This window comes from Spermophilus citellus (genome assembly GCF_964194105.1).
Source record: "Spermophilus citellus genome assembly, chromosome: 1".
Taxonomy (NCBI): domain Eukaryota; kingdom Metazoa; phylum Chordata; class Mammalia; order Rodentia; family Sciuridae; genus Spermophilus; species Spermophilus citellus.
The window spans coordinates 15,234,262-15,255,614 of NC_138182.1; the positions used below are offsets into that span (position 1 = coordinate 15,234,262).

Genomic DNA, 21,353 nt, shown 5'->3' on the forward strand with positions numbered 1-21,353 from the left:
GTTCACAGAAAGGGTCACCTAATTTCAAAACCAGAACTTGTAGTTAGTGCATTTAAAAAACAAGTGAGTGAGGTCTTCAAGAGGAGTTGTGACTTCTCCACCAACACCCAGATGGCTCTCTTGACTTGCAGTTCCAGGTTCTACCCATGGCATCATCCTGTTTATGCTCTTAGAGTTCTTCGACCCAATATAAGTTTCAGATCATTGCTAGCAGACATCATTGGTCATTACCATGTGGGCATCAGTGTTGCCATCACTGGTTGCTGGGGAACTGGACTGGGAAAGAATACAATCTTTGCCACCCCCCATGTGTTTAGACACAGATCTGATGGGAAACAGGAAAGTGCTCAGGACCTCAGAAAACATACAAGTTCCAAGTGCTGTAGAAAACCAGTGATTGCCTCCTTTTAGCACCTCTATGGTGTCTGCATGCTGGTAACAGATTAATCGCCATCAATAAATTCCTCAGCTTGTGCCATTTTGCAGATAAACGCTAGTAGAGCTAGATTTTGACAGTAGTTTGCAAAAGACAGTATGGCTGTTAGTAAGAGGTAACTCAACACAGGAACATTTCTGTGTATTTGCTTTTTGACAGTTGTGTAGAGGCACATTCAGCTTTGCTGTTTTTTAGGATATTGGAGTGTGAAAACTAGGAGGGATCTTTAAAGGCTATTTTGTTTTTCAAAAACTTGAAACACAGGAGGGTCAGAAAGCTGCCCCAGGTTTCTGAATATAGTGAATGGGCTCGAACTAAAATCCAGATGTTCTGCTTTCTGTAGTTTAAAGCAAAGAACAAATAAAGGGAAGTTGGTATGGCTTTGCAAGACTAGCTGGGTGGCCTTTGGGGAAGTCTGATCTCCTTGTGAAAAATAAGGAAGTTTGTTGCTAGTTAGTAGATAAAGCCCTTTGCAACTCAGGAATTCTACTTTGCACTATAATTACTTTCTTATCATGAATGGTCTGTTGTATGTATTGTGTAACTGATCACATGTATGGGCTGTTGTGCTTTTGCCTGGCCATCTGCTCACATGTGTTTAAATTTTATATGGAAAAAAAAATAAAAATAAATTTTATATGGGAGGAAATGCTGATCTCTGGAAAGTTTTGTCTTGGTCTTGGTGAGCAATATGTGCTTTAACTAACATCTTCACCTCTGTTGTTTTTTTAAGCAATTAATTCTACCTCTAACTTTTTAATTTTTTTTTCCCTTGTCCATTCTACATTCTTTCTCTTGCTCCCATCAGCCAGCCTCAGCCTTGAAAGAATCCCTACCAAGGGCTTCCCAAAGCAGTCACCAATATATAAAGTGGGTTTGAGGACAAAAGGAAAAGTTCATTTACCTTACATCATTGAAATGAACTTGTCATCAGGTTTGAGGGTAACTCCAGACTTTAGCAAATGAATGCAACAACTGATAACAAAGGCTGTTGGGACTCTTTTAAAAAATGTGGCTAAGCAGTTGTAGACATTGCTTAATTTTTACACAAGACCCACATCCCAGAGTAAACATGGCCCAGAGCCTCTGTTTAGGCCATGTTTCTTCCTTTTATATCTGAGACACTGGCCAATAAATTATTCTTGCAGTTTGGGTCAGGTTTGTATCTATTTCAGTGACCCCAGTCTCTTTCTAGGTGCCTTTTATTTTTAGCCCTTGATGGTTGCAGACTGCGATGACCAACTAGAAGACATAGTCAATAACATTGGCTGCAGCTAAGCTATTTAGATTTTGATGATTGTCCGTCAGTTCCTAGTACAGAAGTGCTTACTTTTTTTTTTTTTTTTTGAAACATTGGTGGTTAGTCAAGCAGCATGAATGTTGAGGATATTAAAATTAAAGATGACTTCTGACTTTTAATCATATATAATTTTTAATTGCAGTTTAGTAGGCTGGAATAGCAAAGTATATAAAAGTGTCTTTGTGCAGGGCTTTTCTTTTTCCCTCCTATTGAATGTACAAATAGTGATTTGTCCAATTTTGCTTTTAATAAAACTTTACCAATTTACCAGAAATTCTTTAGTACTGGAATTGAATGGGTCTCTAGAAAGTATCTTAAACAAAAGGCATTTTGTTCAAGATCTTCTGCAAAACTGAGTGCTGTGGTTACCAGTGGAAGAGTGTTTCTCAGGGCTGGACTGTGGCTTTTTTTTTTTTTTCCTTTGGCCCTTGTTGGATAAATGCCCCTGCTTGGAGATTTGACTTCAGAATGATAGTATAGTTGACATATTTCTCCCATATCTGGCTTTGGACGTTCACATGGGGTCTGAACTGCCAAATGTCATGTCTCCTTAGTTAAGTCTTCAGCCAAGGTCTCCTTAGTCAAGCCTCTGGCCTGCAAAGGTCACACCATTTGTCCCCTTCTCTAAGCTTTTTTGAACTGTCTAGGAGTAAAGGTGGAATAGGATGGACTGGTAGAGCATCTGCTTAGCATGTGCAGGGCCCTGGGTTCAGCCCGAGCACCATGAAAAAAGAAAAAGGAAAGAAAAGTAGAATAGGGAAGGACAAGTGAAGAGAATGTGGTTTGTTGTAGCTTCTTGGTTTTTAATTATGGGTTGTCTGAAACAACAACAACAAAAAAATACTTTTCCTAAGACTTTTGTTAGTATCTTTTTCATTTGGGAAAATATTTTGAGAGAGATAATAATTATTACATTTTGAAATTTGGTATGAACTTCTACTAAATTTATTACTTTAAAATTTTTGCTGATCTAAAGTAAATTAGGCTTTTTTCTTTAGAAGATGATGCATCAATTCTAACTAAACTTTAGAGATTAAATTTTTGGGAAATAGTGAAATAGTTCCAGTGATAAAACATTAAACCTGTAAATAAAATTTTCTACTGTGCTTCCATTTCTTATATTATTTAGCTTTAATTTGGCTAAGCAATCAAGAGTCTTTAAAGACACTGATGTTTTGAAGCAGACTTAAATTAGTTTTAGGAGGTATAGCATTAAGCATTGTTGATATGTTGTACTGCAAGAGTAAAATGTCCAAAAACCTGAGACATAATAAATGCTTACTTGCTGTTTTAAGTGGGTTTTTTTTTTTTCCATTTCTGCTTGGAGATTGAATGCATTTGTTTAATTCTCTTTTAACTCATTTAAGAAAAAAAAAAAAACCTTTATTTCAGGAAGGGAAAATGAACAGAAATTAAATAACAAGACACATTTAAAGAAAGCTTTGAAGACCAACCCCTCCCTCACGAAGGAGATAAGAACAGTTTTGGAGCAGAGCTTGATGGAGAAACTTGAAACCCTGGGAATTAATGCCGTATGTTCGTCCAATTTGGGAGTACTTACTGGTTTGTTATATTTTGGTTTCTTAGTTAGGAAGAATCAAAGAAAAGAAGGCATGTCAGTTCTGTCCACATTTGGAGACCAGAGGCTAATACCACCCCGTCTTCCATGGACACCTGGGTAGCATAGCTGTGCCTAATACCTTTACAGATCCTAATCATTTAAACAGAGAAACAAATCTCTGAAACAAGTGACATTATTATCTCCATTTTACAGAAATGTCATTAAGTAACTATTAACATGGTACAACTAGAAAGGAAGGCACAAGGGTTTATATAAGGACAATTATGGCCTACATTCTGATATTAACCCCCCAAATCATTGCCTATTAAAAAATCAGCACTTAGTAAATACTTGCTGGATGGATGGATGAATTGTATTTCATGGTGTTGCCAGATTGAATATTTTCAGTACATCATGTATACCTACAAACTCCTTTTGCTTTTCACATTTGTATTGACATACATAAAATGCACATATCTAAACTGAATAACAGGGGACCTATATACCTATATATATATATATATATATATATATATATATATATATATTCCTACATACACATGGATATACAATGTGTGTATATGCAGAAATATCAAGGCTACGTTGGCATGTACATAGGTACATACGTATTCACATGTGCATTGTGCATGTGTGCTTATTTTATACATGGATTGTGTACACACCATGCATGTAATATGTCTATGTAGATATTTGTATGCAGATATATGTGTGTGTGCATGGGTGTCTTATAGATATGAATGCATACATATGTGTATATGCATTTGTGTATACATGTATGTGTGCATGTAGATATATATGAAGAAACGTGAATATATTTATGTTTCATGCTTTTCTATTTATGTGTTTATATATGGATTTGTATGCATGTGGATATGTGTGTATACATGTATATATATGTGTTTGGTCTGTAACCAGCACTCAGATGAGGAGATTGAACATTTTTAACACTGAAGAAGACCCCCTTACCTTTTCCTCATCAGTATCACCTCTTACTCTGCGAACCAAGGTGACAGATATTCTGACTTGATTTTGCTTGTTCTTGAATCTCATATAGGCAGAATCCTGTACCGTGTAGTATTTTTTATCTTTTACTTATGATTTGTCTGATTCATATCTCTTGTTTCAGTAGCAGTAGTTTGTTCTTTATTGTGTTGTAGTGTTCTCTTGTATGAATAACTGTCATTTATCTCTTCCTTTGCTAATAGACTTTTAGGTTTCCAGTTTGGACTATTCTTGGCTATTAATTTTTGTACATGTCTTTTGGTGAACATAAGCCATCAAAATATTTCTATTTCTTAGATATATGTCTAGGAATAAAGCTGCTGGGTCAAAGGGTGAGCATATATCTGGTATAATAAGTACTGTCAAATAGTTTTCTAATCCATATTGTCCCTAACCGTGCGCAAGAGCTTGTTTGCTCCACATCTTTCACCCACTCCTAGAACTGTCACTCCATTTCATTTCCATGTAGAGTCTTTTAGGTGAGTTTTGACCACACTTAGGTGGTGGAATCAAAGACATTCATGGAATTTCTATAGCTCCTATGTGAATTGTTTCTTGAGACAATTTTTCATGTTAGTTGTCTGCATATAGCTTTGGTGTTTTAATTTTAGTTGACACATTTCCTTTCGTCAAAAGATAATTTAAAAAAAATCTGTTTCATCCCTAATGCTTAGAAAGGGCTTTTACTTTGTTTTGTTTTGCTTTTCCTTTATCTGGTATTTAAGAATTAGGTTTGGAAACAGTGATTTGGAAATCTGATTTTATTTCCAGTTGGATCAGTTCTCCCAGTATCATCTGTTGAGTAATCCCTCCTTTCTCCACTTATTTGAAATGACATTTTTACAAATAGGAAATTTCTTTATATATTTGGATTTGATTTTGGACTTTTAGTTGTTCCTGCCCCCACCCCCCTTTATTCTTTTGCCAAGACCATTCTGATTTCATGGAGCATCTCTGGCATGTGTTGTAATGTCTTCTGTAGGCGATGACTGCTTCGTTAGTCTTATTTCAAAAATTTCATGGCAGTTGTTTCATTTTTCATTCTCCAGTGAAATATCTTCTTTTCCAGACCAACCCCTGTTGGGATTCTGATTTAAATTGCATATTAATTAGGAAGTATTGACACTTGTATAGCGTTAGGTCCTTCTATCCAGCCATAGGTGTAGGAAGACAGAGAGATAACATGGTAGAGCTCTGACCACAGACAGTATGGAGAGAAGTGAGGAAGAATTGGTAGGGTTGGTGGAATAACTAAGATCAGAGAAGATCTCTTATTGGAGGTGGCACTTAATCTAATGACAGATTTTTCTGTCTTGGGCAAGGGTGAATGGTGGGGCCACTTCCCAGGATGGGGAAGGATGTAATGCTTTGAAGGAGGAGAGGGGGGATGGAGATGAAGATGGAAGATGTGTGTGTGTAAGACACTGTTATTAAATAAAGAGCCCTTTAACTAGTTTTTTTCTGTTTAGATTACCATCAAATCCAGATTAATTTTCTCAGCTCACCTCTTTAATTATTCTAGTTCCTAACTGAAGCTACCTTTGATGACTTTCTCTTCCCTGTGGGACAGCCTTTAAGCCTTTCACATTGGCATTCAGCCTCCTTTCTGGCCTCCTCACCCAGGCCTTTGTTAGCCTGTGGAGCATGCTTTGATTGTTTTTGCTCCTGCACCAGTCTGCCCCACAAGGTATCCTATCCCCATGTTTACCCATCTGGAAATTCCTCCTAGTTTCTGCTTATTTGACTCCACCCCTCCCTCAGGGCACAGCTCAGCCTCCTCTTCAACCTTCTCTGTAGCCTTCTCTGGTTGCTGGTTCCTCTTATGGCTTCCCTGGGATTCCTCCTGCCTTGGTGGACTCTTTTGTCCTTCTCACATGGCCTTATGTCATTGGCCAACCAGTCATAAACAGTCTACAAAAACCTGACATGCCCAAGTGCAATGGGAGCTGCTTTTGGACAGTGTTACATTTTGGAGGACCCATGGACATGTGCACACATGTGCCCATGCGTGTGTGCATGCACACACACACACACACACACACACACATGCGCACACACACTGTATGTGCAGCTGGAGCCCAGGAAGAATGAACTGAAACATTGATGGCAAAGTAAATGCTGACATACCCAGTGGAATGAGAACATCACAGGATAACAGTTGAATCTTATTCCTTCAGGATATCCGTGGTATTCCTAGTGAGCACTTGAATAGAGTGCTGAAAACCGTGCATTCAGCAAGACATGAGAGAGAAAGACAAATGCCCAACATTCAGGAAATTCGAGAATTCCTTGAACATCAGGTCAGCTGTAAAATTGAGGAGAGAGGATTACTCTTTACAGGTGAGCCTGTTACCAAATGCCTTTTCAAGGCCATGTATGGGAGCTTACTTTAACTACCTTCCACAATTCTAAATAGTTTACAAATGCTGATACTTTACAGGCAACTCTCTTACTATTTGTACTGTTGAGTGCCCTGTCTTTCACAATTAAAAAATAAGCCCTAGAGTCTGGACACAGACCCCAGAGACAGGCTTGTTTCTTCCCACGGTACCACAGTGTTGCACCGTGACATTTTGCTTTTCACTTACTGATTATAAAGGCCACAGAGACTCATGAATGATACTTCTCTTCCAGATAAGCCCAGTATTTCTCAAATGGAAACCCTTTCAACTGGAGAAGTACCCAAAGCAGTCCAGCTTCCTCCCAAAAACAGAATATTGGTTAGACAAAGACCTGTTTATACTGATAGAACTGCTCCTGTTCCAAAGTGAGTATTTTCAACCCATATATATATATATATTTTAATTATTTGCCTTTTTTTCTGGGGCTGCCATAATAGTATGCCATAGATTGGGTGGCTTAAACAACAGAAACTTACTTTCTCCGACTTCTGGCTGAGGGGTGTCAGCATGGTCATGTTTGATCAAGGGCTGTGTGCAAGCCCTGCAGAGTGCTGCCTTCTCTCTGTGTTCGTATGTGGTGGAGAGCAACTTCTGATATCCCTCTTTTAATCAGGGCAGTAAGTCTATCATGGGGCTCCCACCTCATTTAAGCCTAATTACCCCAAAGTTCCTACCTCCAGATACCACCACACTGAGGATCAGGTGTTCACAAGTGAATTTGGTGGGTATAAATGTTGAGTCCCTAACAGTGAATCACATCTGCAATAGTTGCTCTCCTTTGTTGACATAAGTAAAACACAACAAATCACCAATTCCATAGAAATTTGTTGATAATGTAGTATTCACTCACACACTTTATAAATATTTTTCTGCTGGTTTTTTTTTTTTTTTTTTTTTTTTTTTTTTTTTTTTTTTTTAGAATTAAGAAAAATGTCATAGAAGATCCTGTTCCCAGAAAGTCATTGTCTGTTACGTGAGTACGGGGGCCCGTGTGGGGCATTTTAACAACTCTCTTTACTGGACATTCCTTTCATCGTAAATTACTATCTTAGAGTTGGTTAAGCATATATGTATGTTTGTGGCATATCTTTATCGGTTATTATCTGTGTGAACAGAACTTATCACATCATGGTCTCCGTGATGAGGGGCCACACCTGTCATTCTCATGTATTCCCCCTTCCCCCAGCTAGTGTGGAGTAATTTCTTGACAAGTATATTTAAATCTAATGGATAGTATTGGGTTTTAATGGCCAGATCCATGACAGTATAAGTTTCACACATTATTTTCCTGTTCTAGCTCCTTGGGGTCTTGACCATGACCCTAGATCTTATTTAGTTCTGTAAGGATACTAGGAATCCTTGCTTTATCACCTAACAATTGTGTGCCATGGATTCAGTTGACTACTGTTTTAAGCCTCAGTTTTCTTAAAAAAAAAAAGTTATGTAACATGGCATAATACTGTCTTTTTCACAGGATAATTTTACAAAATAAAATTGGGACTGGATACACTGGTGCACACCTGCAATCCCAGCTACTCAGGAGGCCCAGGCAGGAGGGTATTAAGTTTGAGGCCAGCCTGAGCAACTTAGTGAGACTGTGTCTCAAAATAAAAATAAAAAGGGCTACAGGTGCCACTCAATGTAGAGCACTAGACTAACATCCACAAAGCCCTGGGTTCAAGCCCCAGTACCACAGAAATAAATAATGAAAATAAATAAAAAGAGCTTGGCTCAGCACTTGGCCCTGGAGGGTACTCAATAAATTGTAGGTTATATTACTTTGAATTAGACTAATTTTATTGTAATTGAATTTCATCACTATTGCCTTATTCTGGAGATACCTACCGTTGTCATAAATGAGGAATTATACAATAGAGAAAATAATGATTCATCTTTCCAAAGTGTTTTTCATGAATGTAATTCCATGGGATGAGGTTTTTTCATGACTGAAACAACCTTTACAAGACCAATGTGTTATCTGGAATTTAGGTACTCTATAGATATTCTTTCTTTAAATGAACAAACACTACTCAGAACTTCTATTTCACTTTAAAACTGGGATATTTCAGGTGATAATATAAATGAGATTGTATGTGTAAAAAACAATAATTTTTTAGAGTTTTCTTGTGGGAAATGATTTTCCTTTGCTGAGAAATGTTTTTCTTAGGCATGTAAAAACTAAGACTGTTAAGAATGCACACTTGGGTTTAGAGGAAAAAGGCTGTAACTTCAGTCCATATTGACAACTGTGGCACACGATTGGCAGGTCTGGATCTGGAGTGACCCCCACAGGCTCCTGGGCCTCACCACAGTCTTGTCTGTGGCCATGCGGGGTTAGTTTGTTGTCTCTGGGAGTTTTCTGAGAAGGTTCCCACCACTTTAAGAGGCTCATGGTTTGTAAGTCCTTTGGTTTCGCTTTGTGTAGGACACCTCCCTTCAGTTCAGAGGAAGAGGTGGATGAGGATGACCTCATCCAGGCATACATGTCCCCAGACTTACTTCCCGTGCAGTCCTCTAAAAGCAACAAGACTAGCTATGGAAAGAGCAGCATCAAAAGTGACACTGACTGGACTGAGGGAAGCGAAATGGAGGACTCTGACATTTCTCCCAAGCCCACAGGTAAGCTTTTATCACCAGAGAACCTTCTGGAAATTATTTAGGACAGTGGTTCCCAGCTGGGGGCACCGAATACAGGGAGTATGAACTGGGAAAGTTCACCAGGCAAGGCTGGGTCTTGTCTAGAGGTGCTGCCTAAGGAAGGTGGATGCACTTATTGGCCAAGCTGTCTTCTAGTTGAAAGAGAGGCAGGAATTGGGGGTACCTGGCTATATTGGTTTCCCAGTGCTCCTATAACAAAGTACCACAACTAGGCAACTTAGACTACAGAAATGTCCTGTGTCACCAATTCTGCAGGCTGCAAACCATAATCAAGGTATTGGCAAGTTCAGCTCCTTATGAGGTTAGGATCTGTTCTAGGCCTCTGTCCTTGGCTTGTAGAAGACCACTTTCTCCGTGTGTCCTCACATCATCATCCCTCATGCATGCCTCTCTGTCCCAATTTCCCACTTTTATAAGGACAGTGGTCACAAAGACTAGGGCCTACTCTTAGCAACCTCCATCATTTAATTACCTTGCCTCTAAATAAAGTCACACATTCTAAGGTACTAGGGGTGAGGACTTCAACATATGAGTTTGAGGGGACAGAATTCAACCTGTTGGTACTGTTCTAATACACTGCACTGCCTTTTGGAGAGAGGATGATTTTAAAGAAAGACAAGGTCCCAGTCTATGTCTGCTGATAACATGCTAAAGAGAAATAATTCTGTTTAATGTAACTTAGGAACTATATATTTTAAATATATTGCTATTATTATTTGTATGTCCTTATAGTTATGTAAACTATAACCAGTGCATTTGAAAGTAACTCATATTGTTTTGGAAGGTACCATTTAAATACTCCATTCACACAGATTACCTCACTGAATTAATGTTTCTGACCATATAATTATTACATGAGTTGGTCCTTGATTAAAATAAAAACTTTTGTAGCTTCTTGCCTGGAGGATCATGACTTTTTTAAAGTATTTTTCTTTACTTTTTAATCCCAAAATATATCAGCTAATTTTATTTTAATAATATGTAATTATGTACAGAGCTTAGACTCTTTCTAAGGTGCTTGTAAGGTTATTTTGGAACTGGAGATAGATACAATTTTTAACGACCTGTCTGTCTAATTTCTGTTGTTCCCATAGTAACCGCCATTAAAACACTGACTGAAAAAGTTGAAAAGATGGTTTCACAGCAAAAAAATGTGAATAAGCCAGTTGGTGGGATTAATGTGGCTGAGGCATTTGTTGCAAAAGAAGGATTACAAGAAGAACTAAAGGTAAAGTCACTTTTACTTACTAAACATACATTAATTTATCTTGATAAAATATAATTATTAATATAGTAGAGATTAAGATTTTTCACCTCAGTTTTGCATTTAAGAATCAAAGATATTGGGGCTGGGGATGTGGGCTGGGGATGTGGCTCAAGTGGTAGCGCGCTCGCCCGAGTTTGATCCTCAGCACCACATACAAAGAAAGATGTTGTGTCCGCTGAAAACTAAAAAATAAATATTAAAAAATTCTCTTTATTTTTTTTATTTTTTATTTTTTTAAATATTTCTTTTTTAGTTTTAGGTGGACACAATATTTTAATTTTTACATTTATGTGGTGCTGAGAATCGAACCCAGTGCTTCATGCATGCTAGACGAGCACTCTACCACTGGGCCACAACCCCAGCCCCTTAAAAAATTCTCTTTAAAAAAAAAAAAAAAAGAATCAAAGATATTGGAGTGATAATCTAAAATCCAAAATCTGAAATGTTTTGAATTATTATTATTATTATTATTATTATTATTATTATTTTATTATTATTCTAGGGATTGAACCCAGGGGCCCTTTACCACTGAGCCACATCCCCAACCCTTTTTATTTCTTTGGAGACAAGGTCTTGCTAAGTTGCTTAGGGCCTCGCCAAGTTGCTGAGGGTAGCCTCAAACTTGAGATCTTCTTGCTTTAGTATCCCAAATTGCTGGGATTATAGGGAGCCACCACATCTGGCTCAAAGTATTAAACTTTTTGAACACCCACTTGACACTCAAAAAGTTTCCGACTTGGGCTGGGGATGTAGCTCAGCAGTGAAGCCTGTGCTTAGCATGCTCAGTGTTCAATCTCCAGTATCCCCCGCCAAAAAAGTTTCGGATTTTAGATTGTTTTGGATTTCTGTTTTGGATTTAGATTGTTAGGGATGTTCACACCTGGTAAAGTCTATGCAAATATTTCAAAATCTGAAAACCTATAGAATCTGAAACACTCTGGTGTAAGCAGTTTGGCTAGGGGATATCCAACCTGTAATAATGCATCATATGTTCATCAAAATATCAAAATTCTGTCATGTTTGATGCTTGCAGATATTACATGACTTGGACAAAGAAATGTGAATGGCTAGACTTTGGGGCCTCCATATCCAAGTCTAGGGACTGTTCTCATACCTTTGTGTGACAGGGATAAAATAGGGAGGACATAAAATAGGGACTTTTCAGGGATTAGTCCTTTGTGGAGCTGGAGTCAGTAGAGAGATGCTTCAAAGATGTATGTGAATCTTGAGTCAAGGGTAGGCCCAAGCTCCTCTGCTGCATCAGAGAAGAATGTTTCCAGTTCTAACAGCCTGGATGCCAGAGAGTCTGACTGCAGCTCTCCTGTTATATTTCTGGAAAGCCTGTCTGTGTTGCCTGGGTCTTCCAATAGTAGTTAATCTTTTTTAAAATTTTCACTAAAATTAGATTTAATTCCTTCTTCTTGTTCTTCCATGGAATCCAGAGCATTCTGTCAGACTACTTTATTAGTTTGTGTTTCACAAGCTGAAAGTGACAAAAAGCCATATGTCATCAAGAGAGCTAATGTGCCTGCCCTCTTTTGGAAAGGGCAAACTGCAAACATGCTCCTTTCAGGGAGTAGCCGTCCCTGCAGGCTCTGTGTGATATGTGCCACCCTGGCCTTTAGAATTTCTTGCCCCCACTGTAGTTTCTGAAATTTTCCAAATTCTTGATTTGTAGAGAAGAAAAATATATTTCCGTGGCATGAAACAAGAAAGATGATTCCCTTAGCTTTCAAAACGCACACTTCCAAATTCAGTTCACTGCCCTGCAGAAATCCCAGATTTGGAACCTGTCATTCTCGACCTCTCTTATTCAGTGTCAGCTGCTCAGTCTAAGTTGCTAAATGATTGAGGGGCACCAGCTGTTTCTTGAAGAAACATGAATTGTCTCCACATATTTTAGTGCGCAGATGTGGACGATGATGACTGGGACATATCATCCTTAGAAGAAAATTCCTTGGGGAAGAAAACTGTGAAAGAATGGAAGGAACCTCCACCATTGAAGAATGAATCGAGTTCTACTCAAGTGCCAAGTGCCTGGGTTGCTTCTAAACCTAGGGGATCCAAAACAGAAGGTTTGCTGCTTTCTTCCTCAGTCCTTTTTCTGACAGCTTCATCTTTATAAGTATCTATTTCAGTTATGCTGATATGTCATCAAAAACACTGTTAACATAACCAAGACCTTGATGCTTTATGTCATTTGAATAAGGACTATGTATAACTTATTGATTTGTATATACTTAGTAATCATTTTTATTTCATATTTTACTTTAAAAAATTTTTAGATTGTAAACGTCTATACAGATATTCTCTTCATGAAGAGAGAATTAAATTTTCTGATCATACTCTTGAATGAGACCATTTTTCTGGCAGTCTTCCTATACTCCTGCTTCCTATTAAATATTTTTTAAATTTTCTTTCAAGAAGGTTTTTCCTGTAGTGTTATAGTCAGTGGGATGAATTACAAATGAAATAGTTAGAAATGCTTCCTGGCCACCTGGGCTAGAGCCTGGATAAGTTCAGTGACTTAACTCTCAGTAGATTAAGTTTTTTTAATTAGAAAATGGTGATTTATATTTTTTTAGACAGTAGAGGATCTGGCTTATTTTTGCCGTCCATTATACCTCTCATGTCCCCCTCACTATTTTTGTACCCTGGCATATAATTTTTAATTGGTACTGTAGATTCCACTTTTGTACTTAAAGCTTAGCTATTGTAGATTTAACTGCTTAAAGTATTGATGGGACAAATCACTACAATATGCTGATTTTAAATCCTTTGGGAAAACTGGGTGAAATGGTGATTCCATTCCAGGTTTTCTGAGGAATCTCCATACTGCTTTCCAGATTGGTCGCACTGTTTTGCATTCCCACCAGCGATGCACGAGTGTACCTTTTCCCCCACATTTCACCAACATTTACCATTATTTGTATTATTGATAATTCCCATCTGACTGGAGTGAAATAAAAATCTCAGTGTAGTTTTAATTTGCATTTCTTTAATTGCTAGAGATGTTGGAACATTTTTTCCTGTATTTGTTGACCAGTCATATTTCTTTTTCTGTAAAGTGTCTGTTCAGTTCCTTTGTGTGGCTGGATTTTGTAGGAGCCTCTGCATAGCTCATGGAAGCCAGCGGCAGGGGTTCCTGATCAGATTCAGACACTGGGTGATAAATGACAGTGTGAAATTACGGACTTTCTCTGGCGTACCAGTGTGCCTGTTTAACCACGGGCACCTCCTTTTCTCTTCCCACAGTTCGTCAGGAAAACGAATTGAGCACACTGAAAAGCAGCTTCATAACTATGGCTGACTGGGGTGACCCTTCACGAATGGAGCACATTAAAAAGCAGCTGAGTAACTGTGACTGACTGGAGTGACCCTGCAGATAATTAACTACAGAAGCCAACAGGAGTTCAGCAATGGCTACGTGATTCTCAAGCTCCTGCCTTACAGGGTTTCCCACGATAACTAGGAAGCCAGTTCAGAGGATGAGGTTCTCTTTAATGGCACTTGGTACAGTATTGAGAAATTGTCCACAGTATTCAGAAGCATATAAGGTGTTTGACTTCTTAAGAATAATATGTCACTGAAGTCATAAAGTGTTTTCTTTAGAATGGTACTCTAGTGTTAAGTGTATTTTTTTCAACTAATTTTTAAGAGAAAATTTTTCAGCTTCTCACGGGTTTTGGTTTGAATTATTACCGCGTTTTAATATATTTTAGGTTTATTGTCACATTGAAAGTGTTTATATTATAAACTTCTCTTAGTATCTTTAAAATTGAATTAGTAGAATCTACAAAATATTGAGTTAGATGGGTTATTTTTCATATAGAAGTTTAGAAAAATATAGCCAGGCCCATGTTAAATACATTTTCCTAAATTACTTGGATCATATTCTGCCTTGAGCCACTGTAAGCATGTTGCTACCAGTTATTTTCTGCAGATAATCTTTATCTTGGATATTTTACAAATGAAATGTAGCTATTTTAAACACCAGTTAATTTATCAGAATATGGAAAGATTTTGTCATAGCTGAATCATAGTTGTATGTAGTTTTTTTGTTTGCCTTTTTAGTTTTCTTTTTTAATAGCCAACCCATATTATAAAATACCTCAAAACTGATTGTTATATTCTTGAACAATGACATTGTCAAAGTTCAGACTTTTTTGCATTTTTTTATGCTCATGGTACTGTCTGTACTTTGTTTACCCCCCAAAAGTAACATTTTAACTGAATCATTTGTTGGGTTTTGGATCTTTTTGTCTATCTTTCCAGTAAAGCCCTTTGCACACCATTGTGACTGTGGTGACTGCGACTGATTCTTAAAAACGATTCCAGACTTAAATTTATCTTTTGAGAGGGACTTACTAAGGGCGAAGCTTGCCCTGATATATGCCACATAACATCCTAACCTTCCTTCCCCAGGGAAAGTAAAAAACTTGTACCCATTTCAAACCTTAACAAATTGCTGCAACTTCCTATAGGGAGCATTTTATGCAAATATACTCACTTTTCATGGATGTTTCTAAAAGCTGTCATGAAATAGGAATCATATTTTCATGCGGTAGAACAGAAATAAGCAGCTTGCAAAAATATTGTGCCTGAGCTAGTCCCTGGGTCCCCTGGTCACCCAGTCATTGCTTCAGCAGGTATTTATTGAGATGCTGGGTTTTGGTTTTAACAAGCATCAGAATGTTCTTTAGAAGAACTCTAGAGATGAGACCATTGTCATCGTCCTCATCCTAAAGATGTGAGAAGCAGGTACCTGCCAAAGACCATATGACAAGAGCCCCTTTAAACCAATCCTCTGCTCCAAATTGTCTGCCAGAGCAGCGAAACAGACTTTTCCCAAGTAAACCCAACATTTACCATGTGTTTGTGTCATAAAAGCCAATCCTTTTACTCATCTGTTTAGTTGTATCATTTTCTTTTACCAAATTTGGCCTGTTCCTTTTTCCTTGAACCTGTTACCTTGTAGTGTCATTCGCTGGTGCCCAGCTAACGCACTTCTGGTTACTAAGAGGACTTCTCTATCCCCTGCCCTCCCTAAATTCTTCAGTACTATCTAAACATTATCTTTACCAGCTCAAATTTCCATTAAAAAACATGTGTTTTAAGTGCACACCCACACAGCCCTGTCCGCACACTGGCCTGAAACATCTAATTTATTGCCTTTATGTCTTTCAGTTAATTAGTATCTCTGGAAAAAAATAATTAAGTACTCACATGGTATGGAATTTTTTATTTTTATTAACAAACTGTCACTTGCTTTTCTTTCCATTGAGCACTTCCAAACACTTGATTTTCAAGACTTTCATATGTCAGGAAAATATGTTCATTCAACTACTGTTGGGATTCATATTGTACAGTTTCTCAGAAATATAATAAGTTATCAGTTCTTATCCACAGCTTGAAACTGTATATTTTACCCTAGAATGTCCTAGTTCAAAGCCCTGGTTCCGTCATCATGGCAAGTTAAACTCTGCTTTAATTCTCTTTCCTGTAAATGCAGGATAATGGAAATACATGTCTCAGGGGTGGCTGTAAGGGTGACTGATTTAGGATGTGTGAGTTGTGAGTTGATTGTGATAACCAGGGCATCATGGGCATGTTCTGGATAGGGCTGGACCTAGGAATAAGTCTGTTCAGAAATCACTGGAGCACCTTACATGTCACAAAAAATGGTGAGTCTCTCAATTACCCTGCTTGTACCATAAACAGCACCTGGAGATACAGGGAAGCTCAACCCACCAGTTCTAAGTGAGACAGGTACCACTGGGGACCTGGGACTTCCTTACTGGCTCCAGAGTCAACCACAAACAGTGTCACTAGCTCAGCTCATGCTGATGCCCTGCTTTCTGGGTCAGAGAAGCCTAAGTAGTTGCTTATTATGGATGTGCCACATAAAGGGCAGTGGCACCCTGGCCTCATTAACCCTTCCTTAAGCCATCATAATGAATGACAGTAGTGACAGATGGGTGTCAGAAAGTAGAAGTTGACTCTATGCAGCAACCCATAACATGCCTATATAACTTGGATTCCTTTTAAGGGGCTGCCTCAGATTGTCCCCATACTGTTTACAAGAAACCATTCCTTGAATGCCTTCTGTTTAGTTATATGAATGAAATAAGGAATGGGGTCAGACCTTATTGAATGCCTGAAAAAGCTATATGACAAATACTACTTGCATCTTTGGTATTAAATGCTTTTCATGTTCTCTAAAGGTATAAAATGTACAAATCCTGTAAATAACCTTTTTATTTTTTTTAGAAAGCCACAACAGAAATGATTAGTATATAACTATGCAAGAACATTTACATCCACACAATCAACAAATTCTTCAAATTCAGGATCATTTTGTGAACAGTCCACTTTATAACAAACTCAAGGTACAGCTTGCCAGCAGGGCTCTTTCAGACGTAAGCATTTTTATCAAACTGTTTTGAAGGGTTTGTGATTTTAAAATCTCCTTCTCCTCCGTGATACTTTGTCCGAGAAGACATGACAGATGTGGCCCCGTTGTATGTATATCCCATTCTGTAAGGCAAAACACAGGTCGGTAGATAGTGTTCTTACACGTAGGGCAAACAAAAATCGGATGAAACTGTTTCCAGTAAGTTTAAGGCTTCCTCTTTCTTGTTAGCCTTCTTCCCTCCTCTGGCCTTGGAATAGTTCACTGTAGTTACCTTTTTTTTTTTTTTTTTTTTTTTTTTTAGTTCACTGTGGTTTCTAAGTAGCGTGCAGGACAAAGAATCTCTGCAAAAGAAGCTCATGACTTATTCATCTGTTTTTTTTTAATTAGTTTTTAGTCTAGTTCCCATTCCCTATTAGATTAAATATTTTTAGGAAAATCACATGTTTTTATTTTATTTATATATTTTATTTACATTTATTTTATTTATATATTTTAAATCCATCTTAGTAGTTTAATTTTTCCCGTAATTTTTATTGGTGCACTATAGTTGTACATAATCATGAGCTCTGTTGTTACATATTTGTACATGTACACGGTGTAAGAATATCAATATCTCTCCACAGCACTCCCCACCCCCCCACTCCCACTCCCTGATCCCTTTTGATTTTCATGAGATTATACGACCATCTTTCTTTTCCTTTTTCCTCTCTAGTTTCTGCATATGAGAGAAAACATGACTCTTGACCTTCTGAGTTTGACTTATTTCACATAACATGATGGTCTCAAGTTTCATCCATTTTCCTGCAAATGATATAATTTCATTTTTCTTTATGGCTGAATAAAACTCCATTGTGTATATATGCCATATTTTATTTATTCATTCACTCACTGATGGACACGTAGGCTGGTGTCATAGTTTGGCTATTATGAATTGTGCTGCTGTACACAGGGTTATGCATGTATCACTGTAATATGAGCACTTTAATTCTTCAGGATAAATACCGATTATTTTTTTTAAAAAAACTTGTCTGGAACCTGGGAGACTTCATAGTGACCTTCTTCAACAATCCCTGCCTATATAAAAACTTTTGAGGAGGCTGATATGAAGATCATGCCCTTGTATTTAGGATCTTATTCCCGATATAGCATTGGAATATAACAATGATGAACTCTTTGTTTTAATTTTATTTTTAGTTATATATGGACACAATATCTTTATATTTTATTTATATTTATGTAGTGCCGAGAATTGAACCCAGTGCCTCACATGTGTGAGGCAAGCGCTCTGCCACTAAGCCACAATCCCAGCCCTGATGAGTTTGGTTTTTTTTAAATTTTTTAGTTGTAGTTGGACTCAATATCTTTATTGATTTATTTTTATGTGGTGCTGAGGATCGAACCCAGGGCCTTGCACGTGCTAGGCGAGAGCTCTATCGCTGAGCCACAACCCCAGCCCCTGATGAGCTTTTTTTTAAAACAGAAACTAACTATATTTTTACCTTTTCTAACTCTGGGTCTTTGAAGTTTCTGAGAATCACATGAACTATATGCAATTTGTCTCACTTGTAATGAGTTAGAATAGTATAGTATTTTTTAACAGGTTGTCTCTTTTTCATACCTGGGTGTTTTGCTGTTGTCAGATATTGAAAAGCAAAATATGATACCACCAATTATGCAGAGTGAGGCTCCTGCCCATCCAATAAATAGAGCAGCTCCTAATTCATACCTGTGAGAAAGCATTACACAAGGATTACAGCATACTTATTTGGGGGTAAACAGTACTTAACACTGCTAGCCAACATTCACTAAATGTTCCTTGTACTTTCCTGCCGTTGGAACCTGTAGAGGAAACAGTAACACTTTTGTGTCTGTAGAATGCTTTAAACTCAAATGTTTTTATAGCAATGACTCTTTTGTACCTCCCCAACATCCTGAAAGGAAGTGAGGGTGTACAGGGTGGGGAGGTCAAAGCCTGGGTTTCCTGACTCATCCAGCACCTTTCTTCTGAGTTCTTGTCTTCACCTCACCAAACTCTCCATCCGTTTATTCTGCTCCACAGGGCAAATTATGTAGGCATATTGTGGTTAGAAAAGGGAAGGCCATGTTTGCTGTCATTTCAGGTCAATTTAGTAAATTTTTATCAAGCATTTGCTATTTACAAAAAAAAAATCATGGTGCAAGGTGTCCATAAAGGGTCAGGATAAAAATGGCATGGTCTTAGTTATCACCGGAGTCTGATAAGGACACTGGCACCCAACAGCTGTGAGTGATAAGGTACAACCAAGCATCTCCTACATGGTGAGTCACAGTACTCTGCAAATGACCTGAACTGATGCTAAGATAGCTTGAGAGACCCTCCCTTGAGGAAGTCACTGTGCAAAGGTGCAAATAATGCTTACTGAAAACAAAATTTAAAAGCCGCTTGTAGAGTGGGCTAGAGGGCTAGAGGAAATGCTTTCAGGGAAGGAACAGTCACCCAAAGAAACAAAGACTGAGAAGAGCACACCAAAGCCTTGGGGGCTGAGTGTTTTCTCCTGTTCGCCTGTCCTTTTCCTATAGAATAGGTCTCTGATCTTTTTGTGTTGTTTGGTTTTGGTTTGTTTGTTTTCTTACTAAGAGCATCTCTTATTTTGGGGCCACAGACCTCCACTGCAAGGCAAAACCAAACCAAACCTCATCAGGCTTTTCAGTATAAAAGAAAGCAGGAGTGGGAATCTGTTTTGATCACACAGAATCCTCAGTGGAGATAAGGTGAGGGTTACATGGGGCCCAAGGTCGGCCCCTCCCGGGTCAGATGCAGGCCAGGGCAGGGCTTCAGAACTGAGGCCACACTGTGCTACCTGTGGCTGTCCTGAGCCTGCTGCCCCTTCCTACTTGTATGTCACCCATCTTCTGTCCAATATGGGCAGGGTTTTTGGTGTGGTCTGGGGATAGCAGAGTTGGTGTATACCTGACCACTGGCCAGGAGAACAGGAAAGGGTCAGGGCTTTGTGGTGCACGTGTGGGTTTTCACTCAGGAAGGGGTATATGCACCACAAATGTGGTCCTGTGGTCCCTTCTTTGTCGCGCTTAGGTTGCCTTTCTTGGGAAGCCAGGTGACAGCTGGGACAGCACATCTAGGGGTTAGAGCCTCATCTGGCTCAGGAGCTCTGATTATTCCCTTGGAGCTCAGAAACTTCAAGGATTCCCCACTGGTGGCAACAGCAGAGATAGCAGATTAGTGTAAGCGAACGGTCTGTACAAGCAGGCACACACAACACACACACACAAAAAAAAGACTGAGGACTGGAATATGCAGCTAGAGAAGAAAAGAGTAGGCCAGATCAGAAGTGTAAAATTGGGAGTTTTAGAAAAAACACTCTCATTAACTATCATGTTATACATTTAAAAAGGATGCCCTGGTTTACACACTCAGCCCTGCTTTTGTGCTGTTTTAATGAGATGACCCATGTAAGACGCAGAGCCAAGCCACAACCTGAGATGCATTCAACAAGATCTGAAGCGAGCCGGCTTCAGATCTGCCCAGCCTCGTCATCTGACTGCACGACTATAAGAATAAGGATGGTAGAAAAGTCCTACATGGTGGACATCACTGTAGGGCGGCTACTTCACAGTATTATCTTGCTATTTTTCTCCAGGGAGCCTAGGCTATCTTCTCAAACTATGCCTCAGCATCACTGTTAGTGTAATATACCCTGAGAAAAGTCTTGAAGTTTTCCTAAAATACTGAGCTTTATTAAAATAGGTACCAAGGATGACTAGGGATGAGTCTAGTTATTCATGGTGATCAGATGAGGACTGAGGGGACAGAAATCATAAGCCACAGCTCAGCACTGTGAATTCATTGAAAGGTGCACTGCAGATGCGAACACAGTGTTGTTAGGAATCACAGGACTGTGTTCTTTAATTCAAGCCATCTTGAAGCTTTCTGAAGGAATTTGGGAATCACAAGTTTGATGCATAATTGCTTCCTTATTCCTTTTTTATATATTTTATTTTTCATACAGGCTCTGTTTCAAGGAAAATATTATTTCCATTTGATTTCCTCTTCAGTCAAACACTAAGTAGTATCTATTCAGAGCTGATTTTGGACTCCCTGTGGTTTTTAACAATTCAGATGTGAAAGCTTTTGTGACTGGTTCTTTCAGGGATGCTTTCTTCATCCTGTTCAAAAACAGGTCAATTCACACCTCTCAGGTGTGTCCTGTGGCATACACTGACTTGCATTCCCGAAAGGCAGGACTAGGGAGGAGAACAATGGAACATCCACTCCCTTGTGCTCCCAAGGCAC

The 21,353-nt window shown here is 38.5% G+C and overlaps 2 protein-coding genes across 6 annotated transcripts in view; one reads left to right on the forward strand and one right to left on the reverse strand.

Moving 5' to 3' along the window:
* DZIP1 (DAZ interacting zinc finger protein 1) overlaps positions 1-15,432 on the forward strand; it is a 39,583-nt gene extending 24,151 nt beyond the window's left edge. For both annotated transcript variants that reach the window (XM_081299243.1, XM_081299244.1), the window contains 8 exons: positions 3,129-3,268; positions 6,498-6,660; positions 6,955-7,087; positions 7,642-7,695; positions 9,148-9,341; positions 10,475-10,608; positions 12,551-12,722; positions 13,903-15,432. In XM_081299243.1, the coding sequence (XP_081155369.1) occupies positions 3,129-3,268; positions 6,498-6,660; positions 6,955-7,087; positions 7,642-7,695; positions 9,148-9,341; positions 10,475-10,608; positions 12,551-12,722; positions 13,903-14,015 (1,103 nt within the window). In that variant the 3' untranslated portion in view covers positions 14,016-15,432. The remainder of the gene's footprint in view (positions 1-3,128; positions 3,269-6,497; positions 6,661-6,954; positions 7,088-7,641; positions 7,696-9,147; positions 9,342-10,474; positions 10,609-12,550; positions 12,723-13,902) is intronic.
* A 475-nt stretch (positions 15,433-15,907) lies between these two features.
* The window catches only part of CLDN10 (claudin 10), a gene marked incomplete at its 5' end in the record, with an annotated part of 108,598 nt that continues 103,152 nt past the window's right edge, over positions 15,908-21,353 (reverse strand). For 2 of the 4 annotated variants that reach the window (XM_081281537.1, XM_081281536.1), the window contains 2 exons: positions 15,908-17,184; positions 18,681-18,788. In XM_081281537.1, the coding sequence (XP_081137663.1) occupies positions 17,061-17,184; positions 18,681-18,788 (232 nt within the window). In that variant the 3' untranslated portion in view covers positions 15,908-17,060. The remainder of the gene's footprint in view (positions 17,185-18,680; positions 18,789-21,353) is intronic. The other 2 variants (XM_081281539.1, XM_081281538.1) reach the window with 1 other exon arrangement.